Source organism: Colletotrichum chrysophilum (assembly GCF_026319265.1).
Source record: "Colletotrichum chrysophilum strain AFK26 chromosome Unknown scaffold_8, whole genome shotgun sequence".
Classification (NCBI taxonomy): domain Eukaryota; kingdom Fungi; phylum Ascomycota; class Sordariomycetes; order Glomerellales; family Glomerellaceae; genus Colletotrichum; species Colletotrichum chrysophilum.
The window spans coordinates 217,927-233,327 of record NW_026517295.1 but is presented as its reverse complement, the minus strand read 5'-3'; the positions used below and the strand labels follow the sequence as shown (position 1 = coordinate 233,327).

General features: G+C 54.2%; 3 protein-coding genes across 3 annotated transcripts; all 3 read left to right on the top strand.

The window, feature by feature from the left end:
• Positions 1–2,972: 2,972 nt before the first annotated feature.
• On the top strand, positions 2,973–5,145 carry COL26b_001756 (uncharacterized protein; the record flags this gene model as incomplete). The annotated part of the gene is made up of 2 exons (XM_053174698.1): positions 2,973–3,719; positions 3,805–5,145. 2 exons carry the CDS (start codon positions 2,973–2,975, stop codon positions 5,143–5,145), a joined length of 2,088 nt encoding a protein of 695 aa, XP_053041321.1.
• Positions 5,146–5,936: 791 nt separating this feature from the next.
• On the top strand, positions 5,937–7,440 carry COL26b_001755 (uncharacterized protein; the record flags this gene model as incomplete). The annotated part of the gene is made up of 3 exons (XM_053174697.1): positions 5,937–6,507; positions 6,556–6,631; positions 6,672–7,440. The coding sequence occupies 3 exons, from the start codon at positions 5,937–5,939 to the stop codon at positions 7,438–7,440; spliced, it is 1,416 nt and encodes a 471-aa protein (XP_053041320.1).
• A 116-nt stretch (positions 7,441–7,556) lies between these two features.
• Positions 7,557–9,834, top strand: COL26b_001754 (uncharacterized protein; the record flags this gene model as incomplete). Its single annotated transcript, XM_053174696.1, has 3 exons — positions 7,557–7,966; positions 8,031–8,264; positions 8,316–9,834. The coding sequence occupies 3 exons, from the start codon at positions 7,557–7,559 to the stop codon at positions 9,832–9,834; spliced, it is 2,163 nt and encodes a 720-aa protein (XP_053041319.1).
• Positions 9,835–15,401: the final 5,567 nt, after the last annotated feature.

Sequence of the window (15,401 nt, the reverse complement as noted above, 5' to 3'; positions counted from 1 at the left end):
ACAGGCGCTATGGTTGCCCTTTCCTGTTAGGTAGTTGCATCTGCACTTGGGTTGCTCTTTCCTTAGCTTCCTTCCCCGTTCGAGTTACAGAAGTTCTTGCCCATCCCAGATCCAGGGAAACGCAGGTGCACACAGCTGCTGATTGGCCCCTACCGTCGTTTCGTTGTCGTACTTTCCTCATTGATTGACTCCCGCCGGCTGAGGTAGGTACCTCAGACGCTTGTCACGTGCTTTCCCGCCATCTGCGACCGCATGGACATTGGATTGACAGACATCCAGGATCGGTGATTTGAATCTCCAAGTGATCTGTCTGTCCGATCTGTCATGCCCGTCCCCCGTCAGCAGGTCTCACCTGCTTGATTGCCTGGCTTTCCTTCTCGGGCTCAGTCAACATCATCATTCTTTCCTTGCTGATGCCTCGTACGAGTACTGGAACCTGGTTTAAGGCGAATTCATGGCCCGATAGATGGAGCACGCCCGACCCTGAGTCGCTCGCAGCCTGGCCTGGACACCAACTGGACACCAGCTATTACACCATCAGATTCAGACTCACCTCAGATTCAGGAGCTCCCAACTGGGCTCGTGACAAATACCCCATCAAGAGCTATTTATTACCGTATATCTCGACTTTTGGAAGTGCAGTCCCAAACGGAGGGAGTCCTTTAATAAACCTTATTAAACTTCCGTACGGCGAATGTGTTCCGTCGGTAATTCTGGTACCTGGCGTATTACAGCCTCTTCGGACACTTTCAGGTCCCCGGCGGCTCCAGGCCAATCGATCGACGGTAATTCCAGCTTCCTAGCTTCCGGCTACCGGGACCATCCCGCCACCGGCGGTCAAACATGAAGAAAAGTCGAGACGAATCACTACTTGGCCCTGGTGGTGCGCCAAGGCTTGTCAGTGTATGAGAGCAGGTGGCTTTCTTGTATCAATGCAATAATCGAATGGCGTCGCATCACTTTCGCTTTTGTTTGCCCGCCTGGCTGCGTACTCGAAAGCCCCTGCCCCTGTTTGGTGTTTACTGAGCAAGCAAATGTCCCAGCATTCAGCAGCTTACCTCACCAACCTAGGTAGGTAGCTAAAGAAAGGGATTTTTTTGGGTGTCACCTCATGTTTCTGATAGGCGCCCTGGGCCACACCATGTTCGTTCTTGCAAACTCCTTCCTTGCTTCTTTTTTAGTTTCCTCAACCCTCAAGGCCCATGGAGCCCACACTCACTCAAGCTGCGATAAATGAAAATGAGTCACCAGGAAAGCCATGACATGATGTGTGTCTCCGATCTTTGCTTTCGAGTTGTTGCTTCTTCTTGTCTCAGCTCATTCGTATTGATCGGTGCAGCGCGATTCAAACTCCACACGCGAGAAACACTCGAGTGGCCAGATTTAGACTCTACGTCGCGTGCATGCCCATCGAATTAGCAATTCAGAGTTGTTGCGTTTCTGCAACCTTTCGGAGAAAATGGCAAGGGAGCTTATCGTAACCATCTTACCCCTAACTTGCCTTGTGCTTGGCGGCTTGCGGCTTTTTCTGTATCGTCATCAGTCTTAGCATGACAGACAAGATGCCTATTACTCGTTTGCTGGCTGGCCTCGGTAGGTCCTACCTGAAAGAAGCCTTTCATTCCCGGGACGGGACTCCCGTCAGGACTTCCCTAGGTACCTAACCAACCAGTGGCCGGATAATTCTCAACGGCTCTTGTTCCTATTGGTGACTTGCCTTACCTAATCTCTCCATTTGGGCAATGCCCACGAAGGAACAGGTAGGCACGAATACCTCAGGTAGAACAGCCTTCGCCTTACGTTAGGCCGAAAGGTAAACCCCGCAGAATCCCCGGCTTAAGGTTTGCTGCGCTTTCCCCCTTCCCGCCTTGACTCCACGTTTCCACGTCTCCAACCCCTTCCCCTTCCCACCCACGGCGGTTTTTTTTGCCCAGCCCGCCACTTCCCGACCTGAAGCCGCTGCCGTTCCACCTGTCCCGTCACGTCAAGCCCTGCCACCAAAGCTCCCGTCTGCTGCGCTGCACCTTGATTGAGCTTCTGCCTCCCCGACCTCAATTCAATTGACATCACTCCTCCGGTCCAACCCTATCCTGTCCTTTCTCCATTCCGCCGCTTCATAGGTAACATGAACGGCATTAGCCTCTTGTGCGATGCCGCGGGCTCCGACATGCTGAACACGCTCTATTCCCCGCCCGAACCACCGAAACAACCGGCCCCTCCCAAACGCAAACTGAGTCTCTCCGACGCATCTCCCTCCGCGACACATGTTTGCCATATCTGCAAGCGCGTCTACGAGCGAGCCGACCATCTGACGCGCCATCTCCGGTCACACGAGAATGCAAGGCCCTACCAGTGTTCTCGCTGTCCAAAGCGATTCAATCGCGCCGACCTCCTGACCCGCCACGAGACCACCCACGACCGAGATTCCACCGGCAAGGGCAGAACCTTCATTCGGAGGAGCGATCGCGCTGCTGAGGCCTGTCTGAACTGCGCTGCCTCCAAGTCCAAGTGTGAGGTTCGTTGCCATCTCTGTTTTATGTCTTCCCGATGCCTCCCGCCGTCCACCGGCTCTGACCTCCACCGTTCCCGGCCGGTTCGTCACCTCAGCCGCCGGCCGTTGTATCCGGTGTCCATCATCTACCGCGAGTCCTGCTCCGCCGCTCGTATCTCCCGCCCTTCATATCTTTCGTCCGAGCTGCCGTTTTCCAACTCCGTGATTGTCCGTCCATGCGGTACTCGCATATCATATCAAGGAAAGAACACTGACATGACCACTCGCATAGGATGCAAAACCATGCTCACGTTGTCGCTCCAAAAACCTGCCTTGCGAAGTGCCATCAAAGCGCACCCATCCCCACCGAACATCTACTGACGAGGGGCACTCTACACCTTCCGAAACTTCCACGATGCATGCTGGGATGGACATGAATGGGGGGATGGACTCTGGCCCGGTGGCATATAGCAGCTCCAGGATGTCCATGATGCCCACAAATCCAGACATGAGCCACGAAATGGACGGGCCGTCATTCATGAATGACGGTTTCGCAAACCCGGTGATCGACATGGTAATGGATGATATCGTCAACTTCAACCCGGTCCATAATTACTTCCAGGACATGGACTTCTCGTCTTGGGACCTTAACTTCGACACCATCACTGTCCCACAAATTGATGTCCATCCGAGCCCGGAATCAACAACAACCAATCGCTCAAAGTCAGCTACCCGTAACGCCTCGAGAGCTCACGCTGCCTTCAAGCGGTCACCCTGGTTATGGGAACCGGGGCCCAAGGATCATGCACTTCACCATGCTTCTCCTCAGGATAAGGAGCGGCTCGTCTTTGATGAAAATAACTTGGCAAACTCGCCAGCATTCGACAAGCTAATCAATACGCCGGGAACCAAGCTGAAGATGACAGCTTCCGCAAGAGACAGCCTTCTGGCCCTGGTTGTGGCCAGCACGGTGCAAAAGGGAGCCCGTCAACGGACGCCCTCGTTCCCAACTCTGGACCTCTTGAATTATCTGGTTCAAGCCCACTTCATCCATGATGAACATCAGAGCGACAGCTGGATTCACATAGCAACCTTTGACGCGACTGCGGCGATACCAGAATTGCTCGCTGGCATACTGTCCAGTGGCGCAACATATATCTCCATACCAGCGGTCTGGCAATTCGGGTACTCTCTTCATGAAGTCCTGCGTCTCGCGCTGGCAGACCTGGTGAGTAATGTGTCTAATCCTTTGCGTTTTTCCCAAATCATCATCCGGCGTCCCGGATGCGGGTATCTGACTTATTATTGCTTAGTTCGAGGGTTCCAATACTTTCACACGAGATCTCGGCGCTCTCCAAGCCTTCATGTTGAACCTCGACATCGGCATTTGGAGTGGCTTCAAACGGAAGATGGAAATCGCAGAGAGCTTCTTGCAACCTCCTATGACCATGCTGAGAAGGGCTGGCAACTTCTCGGCCCCACCGGACTCACCCTCACTCATTCCAACCATGGCCGATCCCCCAGATGTCCTCGATTCCAAGTGGCGCAAGTTCGCAAAGCGCGAGTCTTACAAACGGCTTGTTCTGCATCTTTTCTTTCACGACATTGAAACATCCATCGGCTTCTGCAAGAACCCACTCATGTCTTTCACCGAACTCAGCTTTAGTCTCCCCGCATCTCGCGACCTATGGCGAGCGAGAACTGCGGAGCAATGGCGCAGCATATACATCGCCAAGACCAACGCTGCCCCAGATCGCACCATCCCTAGGGTCTGTGAAGTCATGCATTGCACTGAAATTCTCGATGACCTTGAGCAGTTGGTGGACATGGAGCTTTGTTATATGGCTTTGCTCCACGGATACTGGGGTCAAATTGGAGCGTACAGAGAAGCAATCAAGTTTTACACCGACGGCATGTCGAACAAGCGGAACACGACTCACAAATTATGGCTCAAAACCCAATACCAGGAGTTATACCGGGATCTAAACGACTTCTCAACCATGATCCTTACTTCAAAAAGGCCTACAGCGCAACTAGCGGTGATGTCTGAGGTGTTGATGATGGTACTTCACGTGTCACCCGACATTCTTCAAACGTTTGCGGGAAAGGCTGGCGAGGACGAGGCTCGACGAACGTACAGTAGCCTGGAGGAAAGCTGGGTCAAAACTTCGGAGGCTCGGCATGCTATTTGGCACGCAGGCCAAATTTTCCATCACGCGCGCCAACTTCCACCTGCCTCGTTACGAGACTTCAACGCCATTGCGATCTATTTCGCCTGTCTCACTCTCTGGGCCTACGGACTGCTCTCGTGCTCCGCGTCTAGGCACGGGTCGGATCCGGAAGTGGGAAGCGGCAATAGATCGGGAGCCTATATCCTCATGGATTCGGAAGAAAACCGTGAGACGAGGGCATTCCTTCAACTCGACCGCGGTGTGCCTGGTCTGACATTGAACGGCAACCCCGCTGACGGTGTTGAATCGTTATCAAACCCGAGTGTGGTACTTTCTGTTGCACGAGGCATTTTTAGGAACAACTTTCCTGTTGTTTCAGAGCCTTTGCCCCCGCTAGTTGAGAGCTTAAGAAGCCTTCTTCAAGATTTAGGTTCGGGCGCGGCAGGCCGACCATCGAGAGCTGCCAGCGTTGACGACATTTGACGTGGAGCAACTTTGGAGGCGATCGCTGTTGACCAGGACGGTATGGTCAGAGACCGACGGCTACAAGACCAGCAGCCAGATCCAAAGCGCATTATGGAACGATCTCAAACGGCGACGTGACAAGAGACTACCAAGCAAATTTCCAACAGGCCTGTTGGTCACCAATTTCTACGATGTTGTATGATAATTCGTCATGTATTTCATTGAGCGATTTTTGTCGAATTTAAGCATTGCAAAGCGGAATCTAGGTAAATCAAGGAGAACAGAGACTTGCAGACTACTGGAAAGTACCTATGCTCAGCGGATAGTGAAGTCTCTCGATTACGTAGGAGACAACTAATGCACAGACCACCAGGGCGCGGAAACAAGTTCACTTAAGATGGATGGAGCAAGCAGGTACATCGACTACATGGCATGTACATGTTCTCCGTCGCAGACTTGGCTTACTCTCAAGTAGCTCAGCTAAAACGGTGAGCTGCATTCATCCTGATGCGCAGAATTGTGGAAGTTTTGACGATGAGAGTTTTCCAAATGCGGCAACAAGAGTCGTTACGATATGAGACACGCCGTCCCCTTTTAAGGACAAGGTCTTCAAGTATCCGTACCTGCGAAGCTAAATCATTGACAGGGATGGCAATGATCCCCACCATGATCGCGAATCTGAACCTTCGACGCGTCGCGATTCTCTACCCTGGACACTCCACCAGCATGTGCCGTCGACTTTGGTTTCGGTACCGATTTTTTGGAAACGTTTTGCAGAACAGAGGGCTGTAAGCGGGACAGCGTTTATCATGAATTCTGAGGGAGCTGAGAACATGGCAGCGACCGCGCCTTCTCCCGTACCTACTGCTGCTGAAGCCCCTCCGATGGCGACAGAAAGCGCTGGAGAAGCTCCGGAGCTGCCAGCCCCTGGAGGACTGACAAGAGAAATATCAACTGAGGAGCAGCCATCTCATGAACAATCGAACCATGAACAACAGATTGCCGAAGAGTACAACAAAACACCACCTCTTCCTAGCAGCCCTCTGAGCACCGATGGCTGGGACGACCGGCGATCTTTCGAGGAAGGTCTGTTGGAGACATTCCACGCCATCGAGTCGCCGGGGACGTTTGCTTCATTCCATCCGCTCAAGACTGCCAATGGACCTCTCAACCCAGGGCTCCATGTTGCCGATGTAGGGCCCATTAGCTTCCCCCTAAAGGAGGAACAGGCTCGCAGCTTGATCGAAAAGGCGCGGCAAGCCCCATTCGGCAAGGGCAGCGATACCGTCGTCGATACGGCGGTGCGGAATACTTGGGAACTAGATCCCACGCAGTTCGAGCTCCGCAGCCCCAATTGGACCGGCGTCATCAACACGTTGTGTAAAAGGGCAGCGTAGGACATGGGTATCAACGCACCTATTATTGCAGATTTGTACAAGCTCCTGATTTACGAAAAGGGCGCCATGTTCAAGGCGCATGTCGAGTATGTCATATCCGTGGAGCCGTAGGTGTAAAGTAACGGGTGTAGAGCTAACCCCATCCAGCACCGAAAAGATCCCCGGGATGTTTGGCACCTTGGTCGTTTGCCTCCCGTCCCCTCATGAAGGAGGCGAGGTCGTGGCCAAGCACTGTGGAGAGACTAAGACGTTGAAGACATCCAAATATAGGGAAGGGTCCGTTGCCGCATGGTACTCTGATGTCTCCCACGAGGTTCTACCCGTCACTTGGGGATATCGCGTTGTTCTCACGTATAACCTCGCCCTTGACCCTTCGAGACAGTTGCCCTCTGGCGGCCGCCGGCGAGCCGAAACGCGGAAGCTGCGTCACTCGCTGAGGAAATGGTTGAAAGGCGGCATTCCCGGCCAGTCGGACGAAAATGAGCTCTACTACCGGCTCGACCACGAGTATACCGAGGCCAACCTCTCCATGTCGGCTTTGAAAGGACGAGATTACGAGGTGGTGCAAGTTCTCGACGACCTTTCCACAGAGCTCGAGTTTGAGGTCTTCCTCGCAGCGCTGGAGACCAAGGAAGAGGGCACCGTGGGATATGATCACGGTGGGTATCGGTATAAAGATGACGATTGGGACGATGACGATGAAGGGTGGCACGAGCTGGAAGACGTTCATGAGGCGTCTCAGCGTGTGAAGCAGCTTGTTGGAGTTCACGGGCGTCCTGTTATGCGTGACATAGAGTTCAATCAGGACCACGCCCTTGACAATGGTGATTTCTGGGATGACGCCGATCAAGAAGAAGAATACCAAGGGTTCATGGGAAACTCGGTTCGCGGTTACATTATGAAGTCTGGAAAGTAGAAGCTAATTTGTGTTCCAGGGACCTACCGCTACCCACTGGTACCGCGTTACGGTGAGTCAATTCCTCACACTGGCGTTCAACTTAGATATATGCTGATGAAAAAGTTAAGGCCGTGATGATCGTGCCACGTGCAAACGTAGCGTCATTCCTCAAACGCAACCTTGAGAAAGACGATAGGAGATCGGCCTACCCCTCCTATTACCTCGAAAAGGAACGCACAGGAAATTCCCGGCTTGTTGTGTCGTATTTGACGCACACAGCTTCGAAGCCGGGGAAGGGCCAGGCGTCGGCTCTCAATGCTCTGCAAGATATTTGGAACACATCGATATGTCAACCCGGATCAAAAGTTGCGTTGACGAGCACAGAGATCAGCGATCTGCTTGAAGCTGCCGTCCACTTGCGGGAATGGGAATTCTTCGAAAAGATTGCTGCCGACCCTCATGGGCTGATCAATTCCTATATCTTCGAGTGGTTGAGCAAGCAGGTCGGTGATGGCAAGGTCTCCTTCCAAAACATCAAAAAGGGGTATGTAGTCATCATCCTGGATATGAGGCATTCCTTTCAAGTTGAATGAGTGCTGACCTGGCAGGTTGACCTCAATGATTCTCGGCCGCGAGAAGTTCTCCTTGCGAGTGCACATGGTCGAGTCTTTTGCGCCGAACGGGTCTCCCGTCCTGACCGATGAGGTTCGCGAGTGGGCGCTGGACATCTTTTCCAAGGGATTGGCAATCTCGTCTGCTTCTGGCAGTTCTGTCGGCTCTGATGGGTTGGCTGCGATTCTGGCTGCCAGGCGGTATGCCGACTTTGCCTGGCTCAATTCAACGTAAGCTCTGCCGCCGTGCTTTTACCAGGCCGTCTCTAACAAATGTCGCAGCGTCCTCCCCATCATTGAGAACCACCTCAACATCCCGGCGTTTGCTCTCGACTTCCTATCAGCCCCCTTCATGATCACTAAGAAGAAGATCTTCCCGGTACAGGAAGGCGTGCAGCTCTACAAGCGCCTCGCCAAAAAGTTCATCTCGCAGCTCGACTTCAACACCGTCTACGGCGACAGACCGGAGGAGAAGAACATGCCGCGCAAGCGACGCAAAGACATTTCCGGGCAGCTCGGTCCCGGGGCGGACTACAACTACGACCTCGCCGTCCATCCCGACACGCTCGCCGATTTCTTCTCCCACCTCATCAAGCTGAGCACGCCACCGCAGGAGGACCTTGTAGTGCCCCTCGCCATCAAGCTTGTAGGCCACGCGAGGCACATGAAGTGGAACGACTTCCAACCCCTCTGGCTGCCGTTCCTCAGGGAGCTCATTGAGCGGCTCGAGTCCCATAAGGTCCCCCTGACGACTCCCCGCTACCGCCAGATAGCCGGCGCCATCCTTGAAGCTTACCGCGACACCTACCTCGGCGAGAAGCCCTCGACCCAAGCTCGCGATGACAACGCCAGGGTCTCCCCATGCTATCGCGGAGACTGCGACATACTGAACGAGTTTCTGTGCAGCGGCAACAAGCAGCAGCAGCGATTTACCGTCAGCAAGCCAAGGCGCCACCATCTCCATAAACAGATTGAGAACTACGGCATCAGATGCTCGCACGTCAGCGATAGGAGCGGTCCGCAGGATACGCTCGTGGTTCCCAAGCTGGACCCGGCTCCAGGTGCCAAGTGGAAGGTGGCCCGGGAGGATACGGCAGAGCAGTTCCAGCAGTTCGACCAGACGAAGCTGGGGATCCTGCTGGGCGAGGACTACCCGCGCATCGCGGAGGCATTGTGGGAGCGGCCCACGAATCTCGCGCCGGGCTCCGGCGGTATCTCTTACATGCCGGCACCGGTTCAGACTCATCCTCAGGCTCCTGTTCAGGCGTCATATGCCCCGGCTCAAGCTCCGCTGCAATCGACATATGCTCCTCCAGTTCAAGCACCTACATACCCGCCCGCTCAACCTCAAATGTCAACTCGGCCCCAGGGAGGTTTGGCACCGCACCCGGGACAGGGCATGTACATCCGCGAACCGGACAACCAGCCCTTCCCTACCGCGCCGCCCGCCCGGTTTGGCGTACACCCTCCCAACAACTGGGTCCGGCCGCCGACGGTCCACATGCCTCACGGCGTGCCGGACCCAAGACCTGCTGGCGGAGGATATCTATCTTCGATGCCAACAATGCAGAACCAGATGGCCGGCGGGCAGGCCCCGACGTTCGGGTCGTCAGCCAGTGCCGCGCCGCAGGTGCAACTAAACCATAGACCGCACGGCGGGCCTCTGGCGCCGATTACGGGCAACGCGGGCGGCCCCCCACCGCCGGGACAACACCTCCCCGGCATCAACAACATGGGCCTGCCGCCGTCGGTCGCCGGAGCGAAACGCAAGGCGGAGCCCGAAATCATTGACCTGACATGAGGGATGAAACCGCGAAGCAGATAAGCCAAAGAACAATAAAATGAAATGAATCCGCGTATCAGACTTGTTGAGTGAATGGAGCCCGTCGGTGATTGCCCGCAACGTTGACGATTCAGAACTTTTGAGACTTGAGAGATATGTTCAACACGACACATCTCCAGAGGCTAAGAATGCAGTGCAACCGTGTCTTTGATGGCATCTCCGAATTGCCTCACGAGAGGGAGAAGGGAGCCCGAAAATCTCTCATTGGAAATCCCGTATGTGTGAAGTCTATTAGACACCTCTTTCACTGACTCGTCCCTCCCTGCGCAAATGCTCCAATTTCTCGTGTGTATAATTGCGATCGGCCCGTTTGATGCCCTCAAGTGTCTGCTCCCGGACCGAAGCGGTGAGTCTGCGATAGAGTCTTGTTGCAGCGAGCAATAAATCAACGGTATCGCCGCATCGACTGAGTGCAACCTGACGAGGTTGATGTTGCTGAAACTTGCCCGCAGCTCTCTAAGGTAAATCGTTCGTCTTTTTTGTGCACTGGAAGCCCAGACATGCACAAGAAGATGTGCAGTTGATTTGGGTGCACAAGTTTTATGCTTAATCAATGCGGGTCGATCAAGCGAGGGCCAAGCCAAGCCAAGCACTCCTCCCTCCTCCCTAAAAGCAGCGACCTCAGACTATCACTCAGCTCGTTGCTCGGCACAGGTATTTGCCGGGGGTGTATCTTCATCTCAGTGAGATGAACGCTCGATTGCGATTGTCCCACCTAGCAGAAGGGGACTTCGTCATCCGTCATGTCATGAATTCCCATGATCTGATCCCCAAATTCCCACCTCCGCAGGAAGCACGGCAGCCCCGTCATTTCTTAAGCGAGAATGGGAGAAGGAAGAGAACCCCCAATTGTGATTCCGTGAGAGTGATGTGCAGTCTGTAACACACCCTGACGACAGGCCTCCCCCTACTGGCGTTCCATTTCAGCAACAGTATGGAGTACTCGATACTCTGTGGCCATTGCCCCTGCTATTTTAAGCAGGGACAAACGACAGTGGGACTCTGGGGTGGACTTCTTGCATCGTCAAAGTCAGTCGTCTCTTACACAAACCCCATCTCGTATGGGCCGACGATCCCCATCAAAAAGTGATATCATGACATGCTAATGTCAGGTTGAAGACTGACGTTTTAGCGTATGTACCGGGTCGAGTGACGGGAAGCCAGCCAGCCGCCCAGCCTCGCGGTGCCTGGCGGGGAAAAAGCTACCAAAAGCTAGCGACCGAGAGAGGTAGCTGAGTCAAGGGCAGGTTGTTGGGGGAATCTCCACCACAGTGACATTCCGACATGATCAGCGTTCGCTCGCTTGTCAGTTGTCAACGTCGTTCGTTCCGCTCGCTACCTTTAGTTGGAGGTGCTAGAGGCACGAGACGGCCGGTGCTGTGGTGCGCTTCTCCGTAACTTTTACGGAGACCAACCACCGCCTCACGGGGCACCTCGCCACCAACCCGGATCGGGGGGAGATGCGCTCGGGGTAAGTGGGGGTAAAGTGCGTGCAGCACCGGCGTGCGGCTGCTGTTTGCTGCATGGCCAAAGAGTCCTCAGTCACGCCAACCAAGCTTCCACTGACACCGACATACGAGAGATCCGACCGAAAGAAACTCTCAACGGCCTGCGCACTTGATTTCCCGCACATACCCCAAATCAAAGTCCTCACGCCATTCGAGCTGACAGTCGGAACTGCCGGCCAGTCTCGGACCTGATCGAAAAGGGAAGAGGGGGAACTGTACCCCGCGCAAACACAGGTCTCGACATCTCGTCCCAGTGACGTAACCGCCTCCGTCTCCCGATCATCTGCAGCGCTTGCATATCGTCGTTCGCAAAAGGCCGCTTCATTCAACCAGCATAGTCGTGATCATGCCGACCCAACGCAGCAGCGAGGCCGAGGTCAAATCGTGGGGTTTTCCTCACGTCTTCACTTGGACCGATGGACCGTATGTAGTAATAATCTCCTACATGTGGCTGGGCGACGACTTTCTGTGCTTGCAGCGCCCATGAAGTGTTATCCCGATACAGAAAACCAACGGCAGACTGACATCTGAATCTGCAGGAACGCGTATTATCCCCCGCATTCGCATCGCGGTCTGACAACACATCTGATCTTGAGAGGGAACTTGACAATCACCTATCCCAAGGATGAACAGCCCGAGAAGGTTACGTTTGGCGTCGGCGACCGCATTGATGTTGACGCTGGCCGCCTGCATGAGGTATGGATTGGAGATGAAGGATGTACCTATGTAATTGGAGAGTAGGCAATCGACGCAGTGAGATGCCTGGCGTGAGGCTTTGTTTCGTCATGTGTCCATATAACCTGCAGATGCCTCGGAGAATTTGTTGATCGTCATGTCAAGCCTATCCCGGACTTTTCGGAATGTGGACGCGGATCCGGTACAACGTCTCGACAACCTGGGTCTCGTCGAAACGTCTGCTTGATTGGAATCAAAAATTGCCCTAAGCAGACCGCTCTAGTTAGTCTGTGGCAAAGCAAAATCGTCTCCGTAAATATAGACATGAACACCGACGGCCTTGACCGCAGGCTTGACCAAGTTTGAGTTTGTCTGCTACTCAATGCGACCACCATGACTACTGCTCAAGTGATCGATGGCCGAACGCCCGGTCAGAGCGTTGGTCCCCTTTTCTGAATCTGAAGAAAAATGCACCGGATGAGCTGCCAATCCCGCCGGAGGTCAAAGTCGTGCATCGAGCATCCTTGATGACCGGGCGTGCCTTTTGTCGAGGTTTCACAACAAACAACATCGAGCCGCAGCGCCAAGAAGCGGCATTGTCATTGGAAATATCAGCTCAAGCATACGCAAGATGCGACTTCAGTCGACGAGTCCGCGAGTGCACGGGCGGAGGGATGAAGGTCGAAAATGTGCCCTTCAGGTGAGTGTCCTTGACGATAGACAGTCCCTTGCGTTGGCTGACAATTGTGTGTCAGCAAACTTAGTGGTCGCAACAGAATAGAATTCGCCCTGTCGTGGTGAGAGAAACGATTTTGAAACGAGAAGGAGTCCTTTGCCCGTGCACGTTGGTTACGTATGAAGTATGGAGGTCTCCCGACTCATTCAGGGGACCGGAGATCAAAACGTTCCGGAAGGTCATGGAACCCCAACCTCCATGCCGACGAGGCGACTTTCGTCCGTTCAATGCGGCGAACTGACTCAAATCTGAAGAAATGTGTGCCAATGTTGGGACGGGCTGTCTTGCGATTGAGCTTGGTGGAGAGCGGATCGGTGAAGCTTGCGCAGCCTACTGACGTGCTTTATTTTCCCCAAGGATATCCAAGTTCGTAAGATACTGCGCCTTGTGCCTGGTTGCTAAACAATGATTTCCTCGGCAGCATTCTTGCTCTCCTGGATCGGGCTGCCTGGCTATGAGCTTCGCTTCGCTCCACGTTGACCGATGACAGTTGGGAAAGTCTAGGCGAAATAAGCCTAGACGGAGCGAGCTCTGAATTTGACCACTAGCATAGACCATAGCAACATCGCGCGGGTATCGAAAATTATTCGTCCGTGGGCGCTTTGGGCGTCATTCAGTTTCTCTGCCATCGTCTCATGATGGGCTTTGCCAGCAGCCGCCAGCAGCGCCTGGGACACCCACTGTCTTGTTGTAGCATCGTTTGGATGACCACGAATAAAGTCCAACCACATCGAGTCATTTTGGAGCAACCGTCAGCCTTGACTCGAGGCCACGCGGGAGACATGAGTTCACCGGCTTTCCTCCGGGTTGGACAGTAGTCCACGGCTCGGAAAAAGGGCGGTCACCGAGTTCTGGAGCAATTGAGTCGAGTGCTTGCGCCGAGTCAGACTGACGTGGACAACGCGCTTGCGCAAGTTCTGCTTCAAGTTGAGAGTTTGGAGACATCCGCCAGCTTTCTTTTTCCGAGCAGCCGGATGTCGTGCGTCGGCGAGCGGCAACAGGCTGAAAAACAACGAACTGGCGAGATGAATGGAGTGCAGATCAATCTGGCTCAAGGCGCAACCATCTTCAGGTTGCATGATCATCCGGCCTTAAAAAATGGAGCCGCGGTGCCGTTCCATTTGCGGTGAGGTGCTCCGACGATGCTCCGAGGCGGCGTACTCTCGGTGCAGTCTGCGTGCTTGGTTCGATATGGCGGCTGTTTCGACTTGCCATGGGTCAACAGCGCACATCCGACGTCGCAGCGTCGTAAGGCGCATGTTTGGAAAAGCCTTGGTCGTGGTTGGATTAGAGACCGACTTTGTTGCTTCGTCCAGCACCATCGTCCAGCCAGTTTGTCCCACCCGATAGACAGGGATGGGAATAAAAACATTGCCGGCGAAAAAGCGGTCGAAGTCTCAACGATGCTGCGGGCTGGCGGGGTTCGAGCTGATAACAGACATGATAAGTTTGAACCGCGGAAACACGGCCTGCCAGCAAAGGTGAAGTACACAGTACTTCCCACGCTCCCCGCGAGTCCTTGAAAGTGGACAATCTTGCAAGTTGCCACGAGTTTTCGACCTCCAGGGGACCATCTACTTGCATCTTCGGCCGAACGAGCACCAAGTGCACGGCGCGTCGTGGTCATTCGTGGCATCAACAGGAAAAAAGTGTCCGTACCTCGCGAGTCAAGTTGTGCAGTGCAATTAACGGTCTGGATAAGCCGCTACGGGCGATGGCCGGGAGCAGTGTGTATTAGCAAGCGAGTGCAAGCAGCGCAGCGCAGCGTCTCATTCTCGAGTGTCTGAGACCGTTGTTGGCTGGGGCTCCTGGGCAGAAAAGTCGGATCCTGAAATCCTGGCAATTGCGCACCCAGCACTTTTGGCGACTGCAACCGTGCAACGTCGCTAGGAGCATTTTCGCGGTTTACAGCTTGTTAGTGGTTAGTGTGTTCGTACACCACAGACGACGGTTGACCCATCACCCTGGCTGTCATTCCGCCCACTCGGAGAATAATCCACTTGCGAATTGTGCAGAATTGAGAATGCGATCTCGATGGCGGCCGTTGTCCGTGTATCCCAGCGTGCATGTTTCGCTACCCATCAACGCTGAAAACAGGACTTTTGTGGTACTGAATGACGTTTCCCAAACGTGGCTTACAGAATAGGCTGGAAACTCCTGATTTTCGATGTGTGGGGAGGGGGATGGTCGCACTGAAAACAGGCAAAAGTAAATTGCATGCTCGGCCGATGAGCTCTGAATGATGGAAGGTTGTCGTTATCGACATTTGGGCACCCGTGACTGTGTATCCGCAGTGGAAAACCTGATGCGGCCGAAAAAGGGCAATTTCACGAACCCTTGAACCTTGTTCGGCCGGCGCACCGAGCCAGGTCTGGTGGGGGAGATTGGCCGCTGTGACACCAGGAGGAGGCTACCTATTCCACGGCGGCTGGGAGCCATACTCGGTCCATGTCAAGGCATCGTGAGGAGCCACGATGGAGTGTTGTCTTGGTGCTCGCAATACTCGGATATTATGATGCTGAATACGTGCAGAATACGGCGGCTCTCATTTGACGGGGTCGGGGAATTAGAGTGCTTCCATGCAGGACGCGAATACGTGCTTGGCC